At 41.2% G+C, this 22,783-nt stretch overlaps 2 protein-coding genes across 2 annotated transcripts in view; both read right to left on the minus strand.

The window, feature by feature from the left end:
• LOC120736648 (atrophin-1-like) overlaps nucleotides 1-1,274 on the minus strand; it is a 23,818-nt gene extending 22,544 nt beyond the window's left edge. Inside the window, exon 1 of the mRNA XM_040036907.1 lies at nucleotides 1,151-1,274. Within this exon, the coding sequence (XP_039892841.1) occupies nucleotides 1,151-1,169 (19 nt within the window). The 5' untranslated portion in view covers nucleotides 1,170-1,274. The remainder of the gene's footprint in view (nucleotides 1-1,150) is intronic.
• A 13,382-nt stretch (nucleotides 1,275-14,656) lies between these two features.
• On the minus strand, nucleotides 14,657-18,705 carry LOC120736621 (protein shisa-9-like). The gene is made up of 2 exons (XM_040036868.1): nucleotides 18,146-18,705; nucleotides 14,657-17,167 (listed from the first exon to the last, which is right to left on the minus strand). The coding sequence occupies exon 2, from the start codon at nucleotides 17,132-17,134 to the stop codon at nucleotides 16,499-16,501; it is 636 nt and encodes a 211-aa protein (XP_039892802.1). The 5' UTR covers nucleotides 17,135-17,167; nucleotides 18,146-18,705; the 3' UTR covers nucleotides 14,657-16,498.
• Nucleotides 18,706-22,783: the final 4,078 nt, after the last annotated feature.

A 22,783-nucleotide genomic window follows, 5' to 3' on the forward strand; every position in this document is an offset into this window, starting at 1 on the left:
CACATACTGCATGTGGCATCATGTCATTAGCGGGGTGTGAAATTCCACACAGTGAGAAATGCGAGATAGAAGCTGCAGGGTCTCTCATACGAGACGCCCGCCCTCTCCCACCCTTCCACACCATCAGATGCAGAGTACACACCATCACATCGCTAATCAATGTACGTGCACCATCAGTTACTGGTATGCACAAACCGAAACAATCCAAGCACACAAGAGGTGGTTTGCTCTGAGTAAAACATGGTTAAAATAGGTGTTTAAATTCCACGTTGCTGTATCTGCTGATGGAAATGTAGGAAAAAGGCACATGCTGCCTTCAGGGTTCAGGCCTGCTTCATGTTATGAATATAACATGAAGTTCAAAGCAACTGGGTTGTTGAGCAAGAGGTTTCCAGGTTCAAACCAATGACTGTAGAAAACTACTACTTTTCTGCAGTCATTGGTTCAAACCAGCTGGCTGGTCGGGGCTTTTCTGTGTGTAGTCTCCATGTTTTCCTTGAACATGCCTGTGATATCTCCTCACACAGTCCAAACGTGCTTTTTGGGTTAACTGGTGATTCTAAATTATTCATAGGATTTAGTGTGAATTGTTGTCTGTCTCTCTGTGATAGGCCTGCAATAGATTGACAAGCGGTCCAGAGTGTACGCTGCCTCTCACCCTATGACACTAGAGACAGACTTCAGAGAGAATGAAACTAGTTATCAATTCAATAAGTTAACGCAGGATATTTCCTGTACGTTCACATGACACGTGAGACTTTGCTATTAGAAAAATCTGAAGCGATTAAACACAAAATAGAGATGAAAAACAACACAGCTGCTGCAAGCAAATCAGTGGTATGAGTGTGTGTGAGAGGAAAAACATTGTACAGGAGTCTAGCATTAAAATACCCTCTCATAAGTTACCATGGCGATATGCTCCGTAACAGGTGAACTATCTTCATAGTACAGGAAACTCAGGCTTAACCCTGAAATTACCAGGGTAAGATGAAATCTTGCTTCATAGTACAGGGACAGTACTGTTAGTTGGTGAGCCTATAGTCTTGCAGTCTTTGACAGCAGTAAACTAATCTTTTACTGCATTACCTTTTACATGTGCACGTGTGTTTACATGTGTTTTTGTATGTGCACAATCTTTCTTTGCACTTACCACTCCTGCTGCGCAGCATCCTGGCTGAGACGCCGTTGACTCTCCCTGCACTGGGCGGACTGGCCGTGGCATTTTCCACCGAGCTCACCTCATTCCCCTGCTGTTTCAGCAGGTCTGTCAGCGTCCTGGAGACCAACACACACACACACACACACACACACACACACACACACACACAGGTTAAAAACGGTGCTCAACTTATTTTATTTGATAAACCAAGTTAGAGTACAATAGATATTAAATGTATGTGACTTCTTTTTGTGATATTTTATTAATGAAATGCTTATTTTTCTTTTAAATTTGACTCCTCATCCAGTCAATTACCCTGATGAAATCATAACAGAATTCTCAATAAAATATATTGATTACAAAAATTGGGGACTTGTGTTTCATTATGATGTTTTTTTTGTTGTTGTTGTTTTTTACAGGAAACAAAGACAAGCAATTCTGTAAGAAAATTCAAGTACTGCGTAAGTAATTTAAAGGAAAGTTTAAGTAATTGTGGGTCATGCATAAATAAATGTGTGTATTGCACAACTTCATGTATTTTACAGAAAAGAATAATGATATTGTAAGTGGTGCCTAAATTATGGAAATTATACAGCAAAGGAGACACAAATTATACTATGAGTAATTGTAAGCATTGTGTAATTTCATGGGAATATTTAATGTGCGAAGTAAGTGGAAAAATATTTTGAAATATAATATAATAATATTTTTCTGCTAAATGACCATGCAATTCTACACCACCTTAAAATTACATATGCAGTATTTATAGGTAAATATAATTTCATGGTAATTTCATTTAAAATACACTGAAATTCCATTTAATTACACACTTGGTTGTGGGCTGTATTATGACCAACAAACAATTTGAATCAAGCCACAAACATAGTGTTAAGTACATGTGTGCATAAATGACCATGGAAAAAACATTTTTACCACTTTGTGTCAGGTCTCTCTGCATGTACATTATATAGCAAAAGATTTGTGTCAGATTGGGAGACATTAGATGCTGCTGCCTGTATTCTGACAAAGTTAACTGTTTGCATCTTGTTACATTTACTGTAGGAAATATGCTTATATAATTGAGCCTGAGCAACATATTTTTATTTTCAGGCTAAATCTCAGCCAGCTGTATTGACTGGCGGCCTTTTTGCTGCTTGTCGTGTTTGCAATATGTTCACATTGAGACTTGGCTCTAGAAGAGTTTGAGTGCAAGAAATGCTTCCAAACAAGTGTGAGTGCAAGTGTTCATGTGCACACACACACACACACACACACACACACACACACACACACACACACACACACACACACACACACTTTCATATCTTAGTGAGGACATCTAATTGACATAAAGGCCTTCAAACTCGTGGGGACAGGCATTTTGTCCCTATGAGTGACTGTTTGTCTCCAAAAGTAAAGTGTCGTGCCAATTTTCTGTCCTCAGAAAGATGTCTAAACATGTACACTTTACACATACACACACACACTTTACACACAGATGTATGTTTATGCACAGTTTGGGGGACTTTCCCTTCATCCAACACATATCTGCTGCCTGTGTATTTCCCCAAAAAAAACACTATTGACTCAAAACACTTGTAGTTAAGCTTTACAAAAGGAAGTCCACAGCACCACTCATACACACACATACACATAAATGCACAGGTATACAAGACACTGTCACGGCGAGTGAGAAGAGCCATGTGGAAAAGGAAAAGGAGGATCCAAACGCAGGCAGTCGTGAAGGCGTGAAGGTGATTTATTGAACACAAAAAATAGAGATGCAAACGGCAAAACGGAGAACTAAACTATACTGGGACAACTAAACTACTGAGCACGAACAAGAACACAAAGGAAGGAAGACGATGGTACATGATGATGACGGCAGGGAACACACGGATGAAACTGGGTCAAACTGACCCAGAACCGTGACAGACACAGTGCTGCGAGGCTGCCGGACACTGGCGCCACCGGGCCCTCTGACCACCACCAGGCAACGGGTGAAGCATCTTGCCCATGGACACAGTGACCGAGACTGTCCAAGCCGGGGCTTGAACTGGCAACCTTCTGATTACAAGGCAAAATCCCAACTCTTGAGCCACGATCGCCCAAGTAGTGCATGTTTGTTTGTCTTTGTGACCCACATTTGACTCCCAGCACTTGAAATGGTGCTGAATGATAAAGCCACTACAAAATATATATGGATGAAACGCGTGGACAATGATTTAACAATAATTTCACTGAATGACTGGAACTACAGTACTGTGCAAAAGTCTTGAGTCACCCCTTATTTCTTTATAATTGGCTTCCAAGAAGCCAGACCTTCCTGTTGTTTTCAAAGAGGTCTTAAGCAATAGTTCTCCAGGCTTCCTGAAATGCTTTTCCAATTTCATTTTCAGTCCAGACCTGTACACGACCATTTTCAGATGGACTTTTTTCTGTTTGTTTGCATTTTTCATCCCTTTTTAAAAATAATTTTGTATCAGCAAGTGGATTCTCAGAGCTGAAAACTTGGGATGTGCAGTGTGTCTTAACTAGTTTGAGAACATTGGACAATGAGGACAAAACAAATGGCAGGCCTTAAAAAAACTGTCACCTGTCTCTGAAAGAAAAAAACCACAGCAAAGATCTGACACAGCACCTGGAATATATACGACCCTTCAGTTAATTCATCTAATATTTGCTGAAGCTTCACTAGAAATGGTCTCTGTGGAAGAGTGGCTGACAATAAGCTGTTCTTAAGAAATGGGGAACGTTCATAAGAACTGGACTGAAAATCAGGTCTTATGGAGTGATGAATGTAAATTTTAAATTTTGAGTTCAAATCATCATCGATATATAAAAGGAGCTACAACAATGAGCATCTACAACCATCTGTAAAACATGGTGGAGGCTCTGCCATGGTTTGGGGCTGAATTTCAGCCAGTGGTGTTGAGGATCCTGTCAAAGCTGATGTTGATCCACCTTCCACAACTACCCAAAAGCACATGATTGGTTTCATTTTAGCATGATAATGATTCCAGACAGTATGTGGAATATACCAGTGTTGTGTCTACTTAGCAAAGAACCAATTTTAGATTATATTTTGGCTGTGTTGAAGAATAAAGGTGATCATACCACGCTGTAAAACGCTCGACCTATTTCCTTCAGTTCTTCATAGTGAAATATAAAGATATGAGGGGTGATCCATGGCTGTTGCACAGTACTGTAAATGTTTGCACCGGAATCCAGACACGACTCATCTTCAGTTCTTCATGTTGAGTCTAATTCACTTATATAAAAGTAAGCCAATGGTTAAGACTAAACACACTAGTTCCAACATTAATAAGACCCTTAAAAGACTCATTAATGAGTCTTCCATTCTTGGTTTCTCACTCTGAACTCACTCAACATTTCTCAACATTTGACACACGAGGAAAAAAACCCAAACGTCATTTTCTCTCATCTTCTTTCATTTCTTTAGTCTGTTTTTCTTTGAGTCTCGTTCTTTCTCTCTCATCCCCCTCCTTTCCTAAACTCAGTTCTAAATCTGACTCTTTGTCTTTTCCCTCCACTTCAAACCATACTGTTTGTCTTCCTCCCTCACCCTCTCTCTGCTCCTCATCCCTTCTGTGACTCACCACCACACGGTGCCTCGGGCCTCTGCGCACGCTTCTCTTGGCTCGCTGCTCAAACAACTTGCTGATTTGGACTTTTAATCTGCAACAAAAACTGCACCTGTCTTCAGGCTGTGTGGTGTTTATGGAGCGTTGGCTGAGCTTCATGAGAGTTTCTGTGGGTGCCTTTAAATAATGAAGACGTCTTTGTCGCTGGTTAAGAGGTTAATACTGGAGTGTGGGCTAGATTGACAAGAAAAGTCTGTAGTAGCTGCAAAAACAACCCAGATGTGAACATTAAGAGGAACACATTCATTAATGAACCAGAATCAGTTGAAGTCCAGCTAGTGACTACTCTTGGACTTCATGTTTGTTTATTGGTTTACAACGGGAGTGTCAAATTCATTTTACATCCCGGGCCACATACAGCCCACTGAAACCAGGCCAGACCAGTGAAACTCCCCTTTCTACCAGTGTAAAGAAGTTACATATTTAGCTGTTTTTCTACACGATAAAGAAAAAGCTCCTGTGACAAAGACATAAATCTGTCAGCACGACTCTTTTGACTTAAATCTTAAGAAATAAATGTGTAAAATTATAATTACAAAAACAGTTACAGAGGTTTTATTAGGGACGTAGCTGAGCATTTTGGAATTTTGGCATAATTTGTGAAAGTTGAAATTTCTTCGGTATTGAATATCAGAAACTACGCTTTCTTGTCAGAGGTAATTTTTTTTGGCGGGGAGAACCAGCGGCTGACAACACTGTACACAACGGTAGATTGTTGCGTAATAAGCAAGCGAATAACCCAAAAATAAAGATTTTTGATGGAAAACTGGTCTCAAAGCTCACTGATGAGAGAACTGTGCAGGAAGTGGGATTTGAATGGAATTCATTACAATGTTATTCAAACATAACGCGTAGTTTTGTCCTCTTTTGCTTTTGGTTCAGTGAATTTTGGTCGGAGAGTGACGAAACCTGCAGTTTCGGAATCTATGAGGTGTCTACTTTCAGCACTTGCATGTCCATGTACGTGCTGTCGGGTGAACAGTGTTTTGAGTTTACATCTTTTCATAGAAATCTGGCCCTCTGACCACCACCAGTAGGCAACGGGTGAAGTGTCTTGCCCATGGACACAACGACTGAGACTGTCGGAGCCGGGGCTCGAACCGGCAACCTTCCGATTGAGCCACGATCGCCCCACTTTAGCCATTGTTCCAGAGGTTTTGTAGTTTGTATTCTGCAGGATCTGACCTTAGGTTAAACTTTCTGATCTGTTCCCTCCTGGGAAGATTGGCAACCACCTTTGTTACACTACTTTTTGTATTTACCCAACAAACTCACACATCTAGAAAGCTAATAAAAAAAACATACAAAAGTATCCAGATTCCCAATGTAAATGCCTCTATGATATGAAAGGGCAGGCCAAAGCTCAGAAGAGTAGCTTTTACTTTCACTGGATTGCCCTAAAGTTCCCTCAACAGTGTTCCCTGTGAAAATTATTGTTTCTGCTCTGTACTCTTGGAGAAACCTTATGGAACCTATATGTGTATTATACTTATAAATTCTGTAAGCTTCTGCCCTCACTGCGCTTATTAACCTTTGACATATTATATAAAAGTATTGTGCCTGAGATCAGAGAGCTCATCATTTCTTCCATCCTATCTCATCACATTAAAGCCACAGTGAAATGAGACTTCACTAATGTCCTGTAACAATCAATTAGTCCTCTCAGGTCACCCAGATTAGAGCGTGCACAGTGAGTCGTTCCAACAAATATTAACAGTAACTCTCGAAATGTGAAATCCTCTCTGCTGTATGACTGCACTGATTGAATGTAAGATGTTCTCAGTGAGTACATTACACCATTTCTGTACACTGCGCCTACAAGCAGTAAATATCTACTATGTAAACATTTTTATAAGCTCTTGGTGATTTTGGTTTTACGGCTTTTTCTAAAACATCAAACTGTGGAGTCTGAGTGATAAACATAATGACAGATAAAAATTCCTTCCAACCAGGTTAGCCGTTGATGAGTAGTGTTTGCCTCTGACCTTTTCCTGAAAGCGGTTAAGCTTCATGCAAATGGTAACCACATGATGTCATTCCACTCTGAGTCTTTCTTCCTCTCATTTTTCTGCATATGTTCAACACCCTGTCTTCTGTTCAAAACCACTTTCTAAAGTCTGGAATTCTGCATGCAGTGCAACAAAATACCTATAACATTGGACCAGAGCTCTTCTCGCAACCTTAGCTGTCACCCCAACATTCCCATTAAAAAGAATGCAAGTTTACAGCACTACCATGCTTTCTGCACTTTTCAAACCTATGTAGCTGAAAGCTACATCCATCTTTACGCTGTCTATGATTTTTTTTTTCCCTTTCAGGCAAGAGGACCTTCTTTCTTTGGTTGCTTTTTTCCGCCTACTACTTTTAAAACAATTAAGCACTGCTCTGTGGAGATGTGTCAGTTTTTCTTTTGTCAGTGTATCTGGTCGCACCCCTGCCACTTAGGCTGGTGCATATGCAAATCAGAGAAGCTGAGGGCACAATAAGCAGGTCAGTATCTGCAGACATCTCTACAATATTTCAATGCAGGAGCACAGATTTTTACAGAAGGCACAGAACCGCTTGAATAGTTAAGACTTTCTGCAAAAAACTCTTCATTCAGGCTTCCTACAAGTGAATGTTCCCTTCTGTTGCCATTCCGGCAGCATATTTTTCCAACAGCAACATCAGTCATTTAGAAGTGAATATCAGAAAGTCATGAGAGCGCTTTAAGCTTTTGTGTGTAATGACCAATACACTGAGCGATTCAACAGGACTTACCCACCTCCATGCAGGCTTTTGCACTGAGCACTGATAACAAGCTGGAGTGTCATCATCATCGCTTTAGTCTGGAGAATGCAATGTCTGTGTTTTCTGCAAAGAATTTCAAATTCCGATTTGTCTGACCACAGAGCAGTTTTCCACTTTGCCTCAGTCCATTTGGACATTTTGCTTCCTTTCTGCATGATAGAGCTTTAACCTGCATTAGTGGATGGCACTGCAAACTGTGGGAGTGTTTGTAAGTTTTTTCTTTGACACGCTGCCTGTCTAAGATATTCTTTTATACCCAATCATGTTACTGACCTGTTGCAATATTTTTCATGACATTGATACTTTTTCTATGTTCTACTGTGAATAAAATAGGAGATTATGTGATTTGGATATCATTGCTTTCTATTTTTCGTTGCATTTTACACAGCGTAACAAATTTTATTGAAATTGAAGTTGAAGTATAACAACAACAAGCAAAGGAAAACTTACAAGAAGCTGTGCCAGTGTCTAGACAAACACACTTCATGCAGTATTGTTTTTGACTGCTTCTCCTTTTTGGCCTGTTACCTGTCAGTCAACTTATGCATAAGGACAAGAACACCTTTCAGTTTAGGAAATTCAACATGTTCTTTTATCAACATTAAACCTGCGGAAGTATTACTAATGGACAGACAGCATTTCTGCTTCATAACCCTTTTCAGTTCAAATTTTTCAAAAAATGATCCAAATGTAATGGAATAAAACTTTAACAGACAAACAGACAAAACTCTAATTGTTACGACTCAATTTTTTTTTAAATGCCTTGTTCGAGACATGAGAGATGTAAGGATGGCTATCTTTGATATTTTCAATTCCCAGCACCTTTACTCAAACCACAAACACAGAAACAACACAGTGCCAAACCCTTAAGTCAGTGTGCGTTGACCCACATTTAAGTGTGTGTGGGCCCAGTGAAGCCCAGGGAGTGGTGAGGAGGAGGAGGAGGAGAGAGGAAGGTAAAGTAGCTGCAGGGTGAAAATTGTCACTTCTGATGGAGCCAGGAATCTGTCAGCTTATATGTTCTTTCACTTTGGGAGGAACTGCGACGAGTAATGATGCAGGCACATGCATATGCACACTTTATCACATTTGTTTGCAAGTATGCATGCATGCAGACATGCTCACGCAAACAGTGGCGACAGGTGAGTGGTGATAGCGAGTGACAGCTCAACCCTGGAGGTACTGAAAAAGTAGGAGAAATTTTGGAAGGTGGGGTTATGGAAGTGTAGGAGAGAGCGGAGGAAACTCAGTAGTAGTAGATATTTACAGCTTGTAGTGGCTTCACTTGCTTCCTGTCTGCAGGCTGTGTACGGGGCAGGCTGCAGGGATAACTTCACATCTATCTTTTCTAGTATACCTGTTAAGCTGTGAACCATGATGCTGTTCATGCAGGTTTCGGGGTGCTTTTCCTTCACAGATTAAGCACCTCCAGTATCAGTTCCAGAGAATCCAATCAAGATCCTTTTATTAAAAGCTAATTAAGAGAGAGATCGCTTATATCGTTGAGCCCCTCAGAGGACAAGCTTGTTTAAATTGTTATTTACATTATAAAACTGCAGATAGCTGTAACGTTATTACTAGTTTCTTGATTTGGAGCCCAAAAATGTGAGCTAAAGTACTGTTGGCTCACTCTCTTGTGTCTTTTGACCATTGAGCGTAGAGCCGTGTTTGTGATGGAGTTATTTATAACACTGGGTTAGCAGGGCTCTGTTAGAGATCGCTTTCAGCCAAACGATGGCCAGGATTCTCCAAAGGCTTTTGGTGTGAAAGGTTGAAAGTTTGTTGAGGTCGCTGTCTGTCACCTCCCATTACTCTGAGCCACAGAGCAAAGAGAACGGCACACAGTGGGGATTTAACTTCATTTGGTGTGGTTGTTGTACTCTGATGACCTTAAGACTCTGTTCATCCTTGATCTTTTTCTTTGGCCCTTCTCCGTCCAGTTATGTGATATTCTCACTGGTGAGACCTCTCAGTTAATGCTGAGCTGTTAATAATCAAGGGCATCTCCTCAAGTTTGGTCTGGTTCAGGTGTGCACAGCATTGTGGATGCAGACTGTCTGATGCTCCTTGGTTTGGAACTTTCAAATGCCAATATCTATTGATTGGATTGAGTTAAAAAGTATGAGACACATCTCATCCCCCTCTTTTGTACATCCATCATTTTTCTTCTGCTAATCTAAAATATTTCAAATAAAAGATAAGGAGCAACTGGGTCTGAAAAGTGAAATCACGAGGTACCTGCGTTCTTTGTAATGGCCAGCAGAGAGCAATAACTCTGGTTATAAAAAGAGCAGAGATTGTATAGAAATCTATTAAAAAGTTTTACCATAGTTCTCCCTCATTGTATGATCTCATTAAAAACATTTGTGATGAGCAGATGTTCTCAGTTGCTAATTTCAAGTCGTCATTAATATGCCTTAATGTTCATTTTGTACACTTTTATCCCATTTAGAGTTGAATCCATGATAAAGCAGGGCATGCTTTAAGGTGTGGGTATTTTGCATGTTCCTGAGGTAGCAACTTGTCAGTCACAGTCTCCTGTTAGCAGTTTATCAGTAACATCTTCACCTCCCTTATGACATCTGGCTTAAAAAACTAAAAACAACAACAAAGAAGTGTCCAAAATGCTTATCTCAAGGCTTTAAAATAGCTTGAGGTACAGCTCTTCTCTCGCTCCTCTGCTTGACCTAAGAGGTCAAACACACTGTAACTTAAAAAAAAACACTAGCAAATAGAATGAAAATACTGCAAAACCACACAAATCACAGCAGAAGTAATTTAGTGAGTCAATAACATGATTTAACAGAAGTATTGAATAGTGAACATGTAGCGAGAGCTGGAGCCCCCTGTTGAAGTACTGCAGGTTGGTCACAATAATAACAGAAACTCAGTCTGAAAATAGTAACAAATATGTATACTTACATATTAATAAAAATATATTAATTTATATGAAGGGAATTGAAACTGGTAATAGGAGGCGAGTCGTCCCCTAAATCACTTCCGTTGCATAGTTTTTTTCTTTTGTTGTTTGCTTCTTTTTTAAATTCCGTTTTTCTTCTCTCTGCTTTTTGCATTTCCTATGTTTTCTCAGATCGTGTGTTTGGCCTCTCAGGGCCACTGTACATTTCATTTTAACAAAGTTTACATCAACGTGTCACTAGTGCCCTTGAGCTACAAAATGTGACTCAATATTTTCTATTTGGAAGCGAGAGAAAGGGTTAATAGCAAAGTGATTCTATGTGCTTTGTGTGAGTGGTGATGGACCCATATATATCCCCATGCTATATTGAGTATCACTTATTTGCGGACCTTAATACAGGGCAGAGCAGTCAAACCATTTAAGCAATGGTGTCCTTCGTTATGTAATGCAAGGACTAAAAAAGCAGCTGGCTTAAAAACACACCGGATGAAAATGACATGCCAGAGCAGTCAAAGATGTAGCTTTGATGCTGGATGGAAACCTCAAGAACAGAAAGGATAATGTTGTGAAAAAGAATTCCAACAGAAACATCCTTTGATGTAGGAAGGGTTTTTGTTTGAGGTTTCTTCACCAGAAAAAGTTTTCAATCTTTTAGGGGCACAATTGTCCCCGCATGGGTTCACTCTGAGTACTGCCTCTGTTCACGCACACTTGTTAGCATTAATCAGCGATTATAAACTGGTCACAATTGTGAATGAGAGCATGAATGGCTGTCAGTCACTTTGTATTAGCCCTGCAGCGGCAGTCTGTCCAGGGTGTACGCAGCCGCTTGCCTGAAGTCAGATGGGCAAGGTTCCAGTCCCTGTGACCCTGAACTGGACAAGCAGTTCAAAAATACATGAATGAATAAATGGGTCTCTGATGAATGGATCTTTAAATGAACAACTCTGTGTATGCTTGTATCTTGTGACTGTTCCCCTGATTGTTTCAGTCTTGGCAGTGTGTTGGGGACAAGAGTAGGTGCGGTGCTGTATTTGACACATTATCTCTGATCAATGACGCCAGAGGGACATCACGAAACTAGCTTTTTTGGCCACTGCTATTATTTAAGACTAAATGAATATTTTATAATCACTTTGGCAACATAAAGTCACTCATACATTAAATTAAAAATTCCTGTCATTATTGTTGTGCCTTGACACATAGATTAATTAACAGTTGTCACAGCTGTCTTGTCTTCGAAACATGCTAGCTGCTAGAAATTAGTAAAATATAAATAGATTTCGGAAGCGAGGCTTCTTCTATCCACCCAATCTTTTCCTCTCTTTTCTGAGAGCACCTTTAGCGCTGTGTCACACACACTCATTAATGTACTTACTTGCGCAAAAACACAGCCCTCCATCCCAACCATGTGACCTCCACCATGTTGTTTCCAGGTTTCTCCCGCTTTGCTAGCTGGACGCTATGTTGCAACACATCTCCTCTCATGGCTGTTCTGACCTCTCACTGTGGTGATCTGACCCATGCACATGTAACCCAAATGCCACCGCTATTATTCTTGTTGTTAATCGAACTATAAATCAAGATGAGTGTGAGTGTATGTGTGCGTGTACACGTAAAATCATGAAGGTCATTTTTGTTTGTTTACGGTGTACAACCGGCCCCGCTCCAGTTGAAGCCTTTCATTAAACACGACACGCGTGACCTAAGGCGCTCTCCATTGTTGGCTGGGGATTAGTGCGGCTTGCAAATACCCCGAACCTTGTGCGGCTGGAACGAGTCGAGGGCTATTAGAAGGTGTGTGTGTGTGTATGTCCTTGTTTATATATCTTTGTGGGAACCAAAAATTGGAAGTTTACGATGCTATGGGGACAAAATCCCGGTCCCCACAAGTTTGAAGGCATTTTTCAAACTCAAAATGTGGTTTTAGTGTGTGTGTGCATGGAAGGAGAGGGGAAGGAAGTCTGCGAGGAGGATCACTCTGGATTTTAACTTTCAAAGCTGATTTGGGAAAACTGTTAGGATTTTAGCCCGCTAATCACCCTCTGCTTGCAGGATGTTAAGAGAAAGAGAAACCTGTGGTGGGAAGCAGGTGCACAGCACGAGTTCGAGAGCTGCAACAGCATACGTGCAGATTGCAAAAGTCTTGCTTTGTGCTTGGCCGCTCTAACATCCGTCTCTAAAGCGCATGCAGAATTTGTGCATCTCACCTCATGAAGTGTGTGTGCTGTATATGAAGTCCTGGATTGCACGTACACTTTTATAGCAGGGATTTATGTCAGCAGGCTAATAACTAAACAAGCAAGCAGGCAGAGCAACCCAAAAATGGTAAAGCTGTAATCTCAGTGAAATTTGTTTAATCTCAAAGGGGAGCAGTAATCTGTCAAGATGGGCTCACGGAGGGTGGATGTTTATGCAGCCACAGTGTTTCTATTTCAGCTTAGGTGCTACCCTGCAGAAAATGTTAATCCTAGTGATTTGGTATCTGCAGAATGAGTTTTGCAGTTTGAGTTAATGGGAGACACTCAAAGACGACTGATGGTCAATGGAGGTTTTGGTGGCACCAGTGCAGCTGTCCTCATGTTTAGCTTCTCAATTAAAATTCAAGTGAGAAAAATGATGTGGGAGAGATGGGATGTTTGCAAAGTGAAATGGAAAAGGAGGGAGGAATGCATGAAGATCAGAGTGATTGAAAGTAGCTGCTGGTTTCACTTCTTATCCTTGCGAGTGAAAGGGGGGATAAAAAGCAAGAGAGGTTGATAGAAGGACATTTGACCTGGTAAAGAAGGAACAAAGGAGACGTGGAAGAAGGCTGAAGGAGAGGACTCTTATGAACCAAAACAAAGTGATTTGTGGTGAAGAAATTCAGGATGAGAGGGACAAATAGCGCGTGATGAAACAGATTTTCAAGCAAGAAAATGAGATCAAAAACAATAAGCCTGGAGAGATAAGAAGAACAAACTCTATGGAGAAAAGAAAGAAGAGGCAGCTAGAGAGTTGGTTCAGGATGAAAGCAGAGAGATGTGAGCCCATGCTGCGCTGTGATGATTTCCTGAGGCGAATAGACTGAACTTTGAACCATGTATTTAACTCTATACTGCAGCTGGAGTGTATGCACAATTGCACTTGTATCAGGAGAAAGGCTAAAACTCAAACTACAAATCTTTTTTCTTCTCTAGGTTGTGTTTCAGTAACTCAGTTTAAAAGCATCAGATTCACAGTGTAAAATGTGACTTCATGTGCTCTTTCTGAAACCCTGACACATTTGTACACATGAGACATTCTAACACAGACGCACAAGTTAAAAGTGCTTAGCTGCAAAAAAGAACAAACCCTCAAAAACTAGAAAGTTGGTTTTCTCTGTTTCATGCTTACAAGAAAAGCAAACAGTACACAAAGAGCTGAAATATAAAAGAAAAACTGAAAAAGAAACAAATAAATGAACCCTAAGAATAGACAAGAGAATAAACAAGAATAAATATGTAAAGTTTTAGGTGTGTACACCGATGAAGCACTAGCTCAAAGCTTAGTTAACACAGGTGAAAATAAACTAGTTCACATCCATAGCTGACACTTTAGACTTTAAACTGAAAATTAAGCCTCACCCACATATAAAGCAATTTGCTCACAGCACATTACTTTGTAGCTGACAGCTGGTCACTATTTTTGACATTCCACCCTCATGTTTGTTTACCAACCCCCAGTTATGTCAATCAACAATTCGCTTCACTCCCATTGGTGGTTGCCTCAAAGCCGAGATAAGTTTAACACTGTGTGTTGTTGTGATGTTGTTTACGCTATTTCACCTCTCAAATAATACTGACATTGTATTTCTGCAATTGCAAGCGTCTTCCTGTGCTATTCTCTTTCAGCAGAACTGTCATTTTCAGTAGTGCCATCCATGGAGGCCCCATTCAGTGCCAATTCTAATCTAAACACATCCCTGTAAACCTCTGTAGGATCATACATCAGCATCTCCAAAAACCAAGAAATAAAAAGTGCTTTTACTGCACAAAATGTAATCACTTAAATAATGAGATGCGTCATTAAATAGATTCAGATTCAAAACTGATGAGTTAACGAATGTTAAAATGTTCTTTGGGAACTTTTGTTGATGTTCGCTTATGTCATTGAGCTTTGGTAATATTTGCAAGTGATCTTCATTCATGTGCAGATATTTCCCAGGACATGCCATACTCATTATAACTTTTCAGACATGTCAATAATGTGCCTGATGTTTGGACTGAGAAGATCAAGTTTTTACTGAATTTGTTCAAATTTGCACTCATAAAACTCAACTTCAGGTTAAAGCTACATCGTCTATTGGATGTTTGAGGAAAAAATATTTGGTGATTTAAAAATACAGTACTTAGTTACTTTAAAAAAAAAAAGATAAACACATTTTCTTAAAACTTATCAAGCGCATTTGTTCTATTTCTCTACTCTCTTACCCTCTGCCTGACTCTGCTCAGATCAGCTGGTTGTGATGCTTGTGGGGAAGTTGCCCTCTGGTGGACAGATGACCCAAGTTTGTAGTTGGAGGGCATTTCTCCATTTCTTTACTTTTAAATTTTCATTTTTCATCATAACATGATAAATGTTGATACCAGTAAATTGCCAAATAGCTAATATTACTCTCCTAATAAATAAGTCAGACTCAGTTTCAAATGGTCAGATGGACTTTCTTCAGCAGCGCCTAGCCTAGTATAGCGATTTTGCGCATCATGTGATACACACATTGCTTGACTCACGTCCACCATATTGGACATTATACAACCAATGGTTGGGTTCATAGAAGTTTCTGGCTGTCTGTAGATGAAATCAGTGGCAAAGGGGTATTATACTAATAGATATACCAATGTTTCCTTTAAAGGCAGGTTTTAGTTGCACTTTTCAGTTTTATGCTGCTTGAAGAATACCTGGCTAGTGTTTGCAGACAGACATGTTCCATGCAAAGTACGGGTGACCATAACAATTTGATAGCAACCAAAGCAATTGGGGAGTCCAATATTTTTGCCTGGAGACCAGTAATTACCAGGGGGTCACAGACCAGTCTCAAAGGTCTGTGTGATGGGGGCCTTATTCATTTGACCCTACATTATTGCCATCATTGCCACAAGTGGAAAATTTTGGACAACTTAATATTATGTATTTAACCTTCATGTCTGCCGGGGTTTGAAAATTAATTTGAGCACATTCACATATTATAAGGCCTCCAGTAAAAAATTCAAAGTCTGACACTGAGACACAAAATGCTATCTTGGAATTAACAATCTGCTAAATAAATAAATGCAAATCTGCATTTATTTATTTTGAGTTTTCTGCTCAATATGCTAAGGTAAGCCAGAGCAAACCCATAAATAAGCAGCCTTTATTAATTTCAGGATGTTTGTGTCATTTGTCTGAGGAAGTGACCTGCTCAAATGTACATTTAAATTCAAAAATGCTTAAATTCAAAATGTGCATTTGTTAACCCTTGACTGTAACTGTTTTGTATTTCAGAATGGTTTTTGCACGCGTCTGTGTTTTGAGAGGATTTTTAGGCATAAAGTATAAGGGCTGGGAACATTGTCTTCATTTATTAGCAATCTAACAATAACCTCTGTAAGCTGGAAAAATGAATCCTTACGAATAACCTTCCTCCTCCTTTTCCCTCATGACTACTGCTTGGTTATTAACCTGCTGGTGTGCACAGAGTGCCAAAGGAGAGGAGTACCTCTCCTGTGTCTGTGGTTGGGCTTACTCCAATACAACAAACGATCTATATTCATATACAACAAGAAAAAAAGACCCATCGATAAAGAATAAACATGTCTTTTGTCGTATGTTTTAATTAGGGGATAAATGAGCGTTTTCTAGAAATTTGGAAACCCGTGCATCTCTCTCACACGTGCGCGCACACACACACACACACACACACACACACACACACACACACACACACACACACACACACACACTTCTTCACCTGGAGTTGAGGTCGGCCTGTGCTGCCCCTCCTACTCCTCCTCCGCTTCCCCCACGGCTCTTCTCCAGGCCCAGTTTAGTAAAGATGCCCACCAGTACCATGATGGCCACCACCCCACAGATGATGTACACGATAAGTTGCGTGCGGTCCCGGTCCACTTCTCCCTGTCCCTCAGTAATGGTGGCAACTGGTTTGCCAGTGTTTGCCCAGATGGGAGTGTCATAGTTGGAGCAGATGTTCTGGTCCAAGCGCTGCTGACGGAACTGACAGCAGAAACGGTAGAAGCAGGTACCGCAGCAGTACAGGAAGACACCGGCATTACAGTTGAAAGGTGGGTCCCACTGACCCATGACATCATAGTAACCCTGGCAACGTGTCCCACCAGCAGGAGGGAGATCCTCATCATCTGTATCTCCACCACTGTTGGGAGTGGAAAGCCCTGTCTCTGGAGGAGTGTTTTGGGTGGTCTCTGTATAGCTGGTAGTTGTCTGGTTAGTCAGTGTGGTAGGTGAATCCTCAGTTACTCCCACAGCTGTAACTGATGGACCCTGGGCAAAGGCTGGCCGGATAACCAAGAATAAAAAGAGGAAGGAGAGAAAAAAGGGGCAGGAGAAAGGGTTGGTGGCTGCCATGTTTCCTGGAGAACCCAACGTCCCACCTACAGGCTTTGAACAGGAGGGAAGCAGGTGGAAGAGTGTTAGCAACAGAGAAACAGCACAGACATCAAATAAGGTAAAAGTAGTTTTACTGAGAAAAGCAAACCAAAAAATCCCCACAGTCTAAAAAAACTTCCCAGAAGTATCTCAAAGCATGTTCCTGTTAAAACACATGACTTATCTATTGATCTGACACATTTATGAAATCAATAATGAAAAGAGGGCAGAGTACATTTTTAAATAGGTCACTATCGGAGACTTTTGTCATAAAATGCGATGTGATACACACTCGCTGCTCTCTCCTACTCCCTGGGTGTTTGGTATGCAGGGGAAACAACAGGAAGGCTACGCAAAGGCTAATTAACACTACCCCCAAAAAACCATTGGCTGCCCTCTGCTATCCCTTGAGCCCATCACCAGATCCTGTCTCAGTAAAACCAGGGCCATCACAGGTGACCCCTTGCACCCCGCTCACCACCTGTTTGACCCGCTGCCACTCCCGATGTCGCCTCAGGTCAATCAGGTTCCACACCTGCAGACTCACAAACAGCATCTTCCCCTGGGCCATTGCCACCGTTAACATACAATATCCTGTCCTAATCACACACCGACTCCACTCAGACCAAGTGCATTACACTACTTCCAAACACTTTGCAACCTGTTCTTCTTTTGTGTTTCTTCCTCCTATATTCCTCGTGATTATTAATATTTTTCATGTTTGTTATTTACTCATGCTGTCTTACTATTTAATATTTTATTCCAGCACAGTTGGTGTAGAGCACTCACAATTTTGTTGTACATGTACAATGACAATAAAGGGCTATTCTATTCTATTCTATTCTATTCTATTCTATTCGATATAAGACTTACTTTTCAAAGATATTAAAAAAATGCAGAAAAGCAAGTGACAGTTCAATTTTGTTTAGTTTTGAAAGAGCTAAATAGGCAAGTCATTTCATGCTTGAAAATCATTGACTCGGTTCTCACCTTCTTCGCAGTCCTCCGTCGACCCTGTGTGTTTCTTCCTCAAAGTTCAAGGGCAAAAAACTGAAATCCCTCTAGAAATATCCACAAACTTTAGCCAGCAGCATTTTTGCCCCAAGTTTACCCTCGCTCCTCTTTCCCTCACGTGTTCTCCATTTTCAGCCGTTGATTTAATTGAACGACTTAAACAAACCCAAAGCGATGCACTCCTTTGACCGTCTTTACACTCTTCTTTACAGTCCTCTCTATCACCTCTTGCTCTTCTTCTCTTCTTCAAACGCTGTGCAGACAAAGGCGGCTGATGTGAGTTCGGTCAATGACTTTTAGGCTCCTCTACTGCCAAGATCCCCTTTGCGCTGTGTGTGTGTGTGTGTATTTGTCCATATGTGTGAGAGAGAAATCAAAAGAGTGTGTGTGGTGGTTGCACCGAGCCCTGAAACAGTTCAGGAACCAAATGCGATCTCCTCCTCTGTTTACTTCCACTCAGTGCCAGACAGTGAGAGAGGAGAGATAGGAGAGAGTGTGTGTGGGGGGGGGTGGGGGGGGTGGGGCAGAGGGGCGCTATATCCAGCTGCATTTCCCATCATTCCCAGAGGGAAAAAGGACTGGAAGGAGAGAGATGGGGAAAATATAAAAAAGAGGAGAGGAAAAAAACTCAAATGTTTGTGTGTGTGTGTGTGTTTACTATATGTTGAAATCTTGGCCCCTATCATACCACACACACACACACACACACACACACACACACACACACACACACACACACAAGCCCCACCTCGTCGTCCACCCACCCTGCCTCCCCATCCTTATCCCTTATCCGTCTTGTCATGTCTCTTCCCCGCCCTCCTCTCCTGCCGCAGGCTTAGGTAACACACTTGTTTGTAGATTTCTGTGTCGAGTGTGTGCATGTAGGTGTGTGCGTGTGTGTCTTGTAAGCATCTGTTTGTGTCAGATTCAGGAGTCAGGAGGGTCCAACTCTAGCTTTGCCTACTCCTGTGTTTCAGTACCAACCTGCGCAGGAAATACCGAAACTTGGAGCCGAGACTGGCACACACCGCTGAAGTCTAACACACACACACACACACGCACTCACACACATATTCACATGCCTCCACTGAGGCCAATTATAGGAGCTTTTCTCAAAGTAAACTACCACATTTACAAATTTTAATGGAATTATAAGCCAGATTGACAAGGGGCTTTTTGTTTTGCTTCCCGCTAATCGCCTGTCCCAAAAATCCCCTTCTTTATGTCCTGTCATTCCAGACTCAATGCTTCCCTCATTTTCCTCCGATTCTCACTGTATTGTGAGCTGGATATCAGAGGGAGAGTGCGAGAGAGAGAAAGAGAGAGGGGAGAGAAAGTGTAACAGAGGGAATGAAAAGAAGAGAGTCAATGTAGGGCAGTGGAGAGGAGGCTGATTGAAAAGAAAGAAAAGAGAGAGAAAGGAAGGAAAGGGGGGATGGAGAGGTGGAGTAGCGGAGCGGGGAAACGACCGGCTGAAGATGAGAGGCGAAACACTGAGAAAAGGAAGCGAGAGAAGGTTTTAGAGTAAGGAGTTGGGTGGGGGGTGTAGAGGTGAGAGTTTTGAGAACAGGATGAAGGGAGCAGAGAGGTGACGGGTACAGGATGGAGGACTGAGAGGGGGGAGGATTAGAAAGCAAATGAAATTAAGGACTTTCTTTTCTGGATGAAGTCCATTTCTTCATCATTTTCAGACTCATGATGGTGACAAACTCAGATGCCTGTTATGTGAGAATAGGACTATAGCGCCGATGGGACAGTGATTTGCAGGTCATCGAGCTGGGAACAGCAAACTTTTAAAGCAAGAAGCTTTAAAAGAGAACCAGGATGGAAAAGAAAACCTTTGAATACTGTAAAATTTAATTTGTGTGCTGGGGATGTAAAAGCCCAACCAGGGACAAGTTTTGGAAACTGGCAGTGGCTATAAACTCTCTGCAACATCATCAGTTTCATGCTCTGCACTGGAACTGTGTTAAACTCTCTCATCCCTCTATTATGTCATAAAAATGCAATAAATTAACCCCATAAAGCCCAAACCATGAAATAATTGTCAGATTTTCATTTTCATTTTTTAAACTGGAGTCTTTCTTGAACCATGTGACAATTTTTTTTAAAGGAACTAAATAATAATTTGCATATATGAGTTTTAATTTAAATCATTTTTTGCTATATTTACTGTTCAGTTTGTTCATGTTCACACTGATGATAAAGAGATCTTATCAAATGTGTTGTATTTGGCATTATTTCTTTATTTCTCTGTTTGCAAATTTGCATCATCCTCAGAATATCATTGTCATGGTTCTGGGTTACTTTGATCCAGCTTTCTTAGGTCTGTCATGTTTCCACGTCTTTGTGTCTAGTGTGCATCTTTGTTAATTGTCTCTTGCTTCCTGTTTTATTTTGACAGTTCTGCCCTATGTTCAGCCTCTGTTCCCCGTCTTGTTTGTGTCATTAGTACCAGCTGTGTTTCCCTTCTGTCTCCAGTTTCCTGATTACTCCGTCATGTATTTTAGTCCTCTATTGTCCCCTACTTGTTGTCCCTCTTCCATGGCTGTGTGTTTCTTTGTGTGCCTCTCTGTGTGTTTAGTTCATATTTTCCCAGTGTAGTTTGTTGTAGTTTTCCCTGCCAACAATAAACATGTTTTTGAGTTTACATTTCCGAATCCGTGAAGTCTGCTTTTGGTTCCTTTTCCTGCCTGCACACTGCTGCTTCATGACAGACATTCCCAACATGAGTAATCAAAAAATAACATCAGACTTTGTGGATGACTATCAATCACTATGTGATGTTAAAGTTGGGTGACTCTTAAAATACCAGACTATACACCCAGCTGACGAACTAGCGCCGCCTTAATCTTTCTGCATAATCCTGGCACGCTTTTACACTAAATAGTGAATTTTGACAAGGCAGTACTGTCGTGATTCTGGGTCTTGGATTGTTATTCATTATTGTTTTGATCTTAAAGAGTGATTAAAACAATAACCTGGCCTGAAAATGCTCTCTCCAAACTACAGGACTGCTTCACACAGACAGACTGGGACATATTTGAACACCAGGACCAGAAACTTTCACAGGATCAGTACTGGACTATATCAAGTTCTGTATTGGAAATGTGACTGTGGACAAAAGCATTCGGGTTTTCCCAAACCAAATGTGCCTGGATAAAGGACTTTCTCACAAACCGGCGCCTGACTGTAAGACTCGGCCCTCATCTCTCCTCCACTCGCACACTGAGCACCGGCTCCCCACAGGGCTGTGTGCTGAGCCCCCTCCTGTATTCTCTCTACACCCACGACTGCAGTTCGACCCACAACAACAATATCATCATCAAGTTTGCTGATGACACTGCGGTAGTGGGACTTATCTCAAAGGGAGACGAGGCAGAGAGTCCTCAGGAAGTACAAGCTGAACTCCAACCTGCTCCTAACCTTCTACCGCTCGTCCATTGAGAGCCTGCTAACTTATTGCGTCACGGTATGGTACGGCAGCTGCACTAAGGTGGATAGAGCGAGGCTTCAGAGTGTAGTCAAGACAGCACAAAAGATCATCGGCTGCCCTCTCCCCTCCCTGATGGACATTTATTCCTCCCGCTGCCTCAGCAGAGCAGCAAACATTATCAAGGACAGCTCCCACCCTGGCTTCAACATGTTCAGCCTGCTTCCCTCAGGGAAGCGCTACAGGTGCATCAGCACAAAACCCACAGACTCAAAAACAGTTTCTTCCCAAAGGCCATAACCACCCTGAACTCACACATGCGCCGATAACACAGCTCAGATGTCTCTCTGAGTGATGTATATATAGTTACAGAAAATCACTACTTTGCAGATGTTTATAGCTTATACGTGCCAACTGCATTTTCATCCTGAGTGCAAAAGTGCAAAAGCAGCTCGCATCCCAGTTGGTGTATATACTATCGTAAAACCTTTTAGGAAAATTGAGGTCAAAATGAGAACTCTCAGCTTTTGTTAAGCAGTGAATGGAAATATAAAAATGTGTGTGTGTGTGTGTGTGTGTGTGTGTGTGTGTGTGTGTGTGTGTGTGTGTGTGTGTGTGTCATACAGTTAAAACACAGAAGGGCTGTTGTTGAATACTAAATAATCTTGTTTAATTAAAGTTCATTTAGAGATGTGCAGAGTGGCTGCAGGTCTCTCATTTAATGCAGCAACATTGCCCAGATGTATTGAATATTTAATGTGATGACTTCCCAGAATCTATGAATATTTGCATTTTAGCTCTATGTGCCTCTACTGACAAGTGTTACTCTTAATTCACATCCGTACTACTATACAATATTCTATACCCCAATGACATACACCTAGAGACCGAAAATGCTTGTTTGAGATCTCAGGCAGTCGCTAGGAGAAATCAGTCACACAGACGTATACAGTGCTGCACCAGTACCCTCCTTTCAATAGCTTTGATCACTACTATAGCTGTCTGTAGTTTGTACACTGACTGTAAATCCACCACTTTGAAGGCAAACATTCTCTGGATCACATTTTTTAGTGTTGTCTTTACTGTTTGATGTCAGTTTTTATCACTTGGACAGAAAAAAATGAATGAACTGGTGCTGAAGCTCCATGTAGGGAAGAGATGAGAAGAAGCAACAACACGGC

This window comes from Simochromis diagramma, unplaced genomic scaffold, assembly GCF_900408965.1.
Source record: "Simochromis diagramma unplaced genomic scaffold, fSimDia1.1 OVJJ01000371.1, whole genome shotgun sequence".
Classification (NCBI taxonomy): domain Eukaryota; kingdom Metazoa; phylum Chordata; class Actinopteri; order Cichliformes; family Cichlidae; genus Simochromis; species Simochromis diagramma.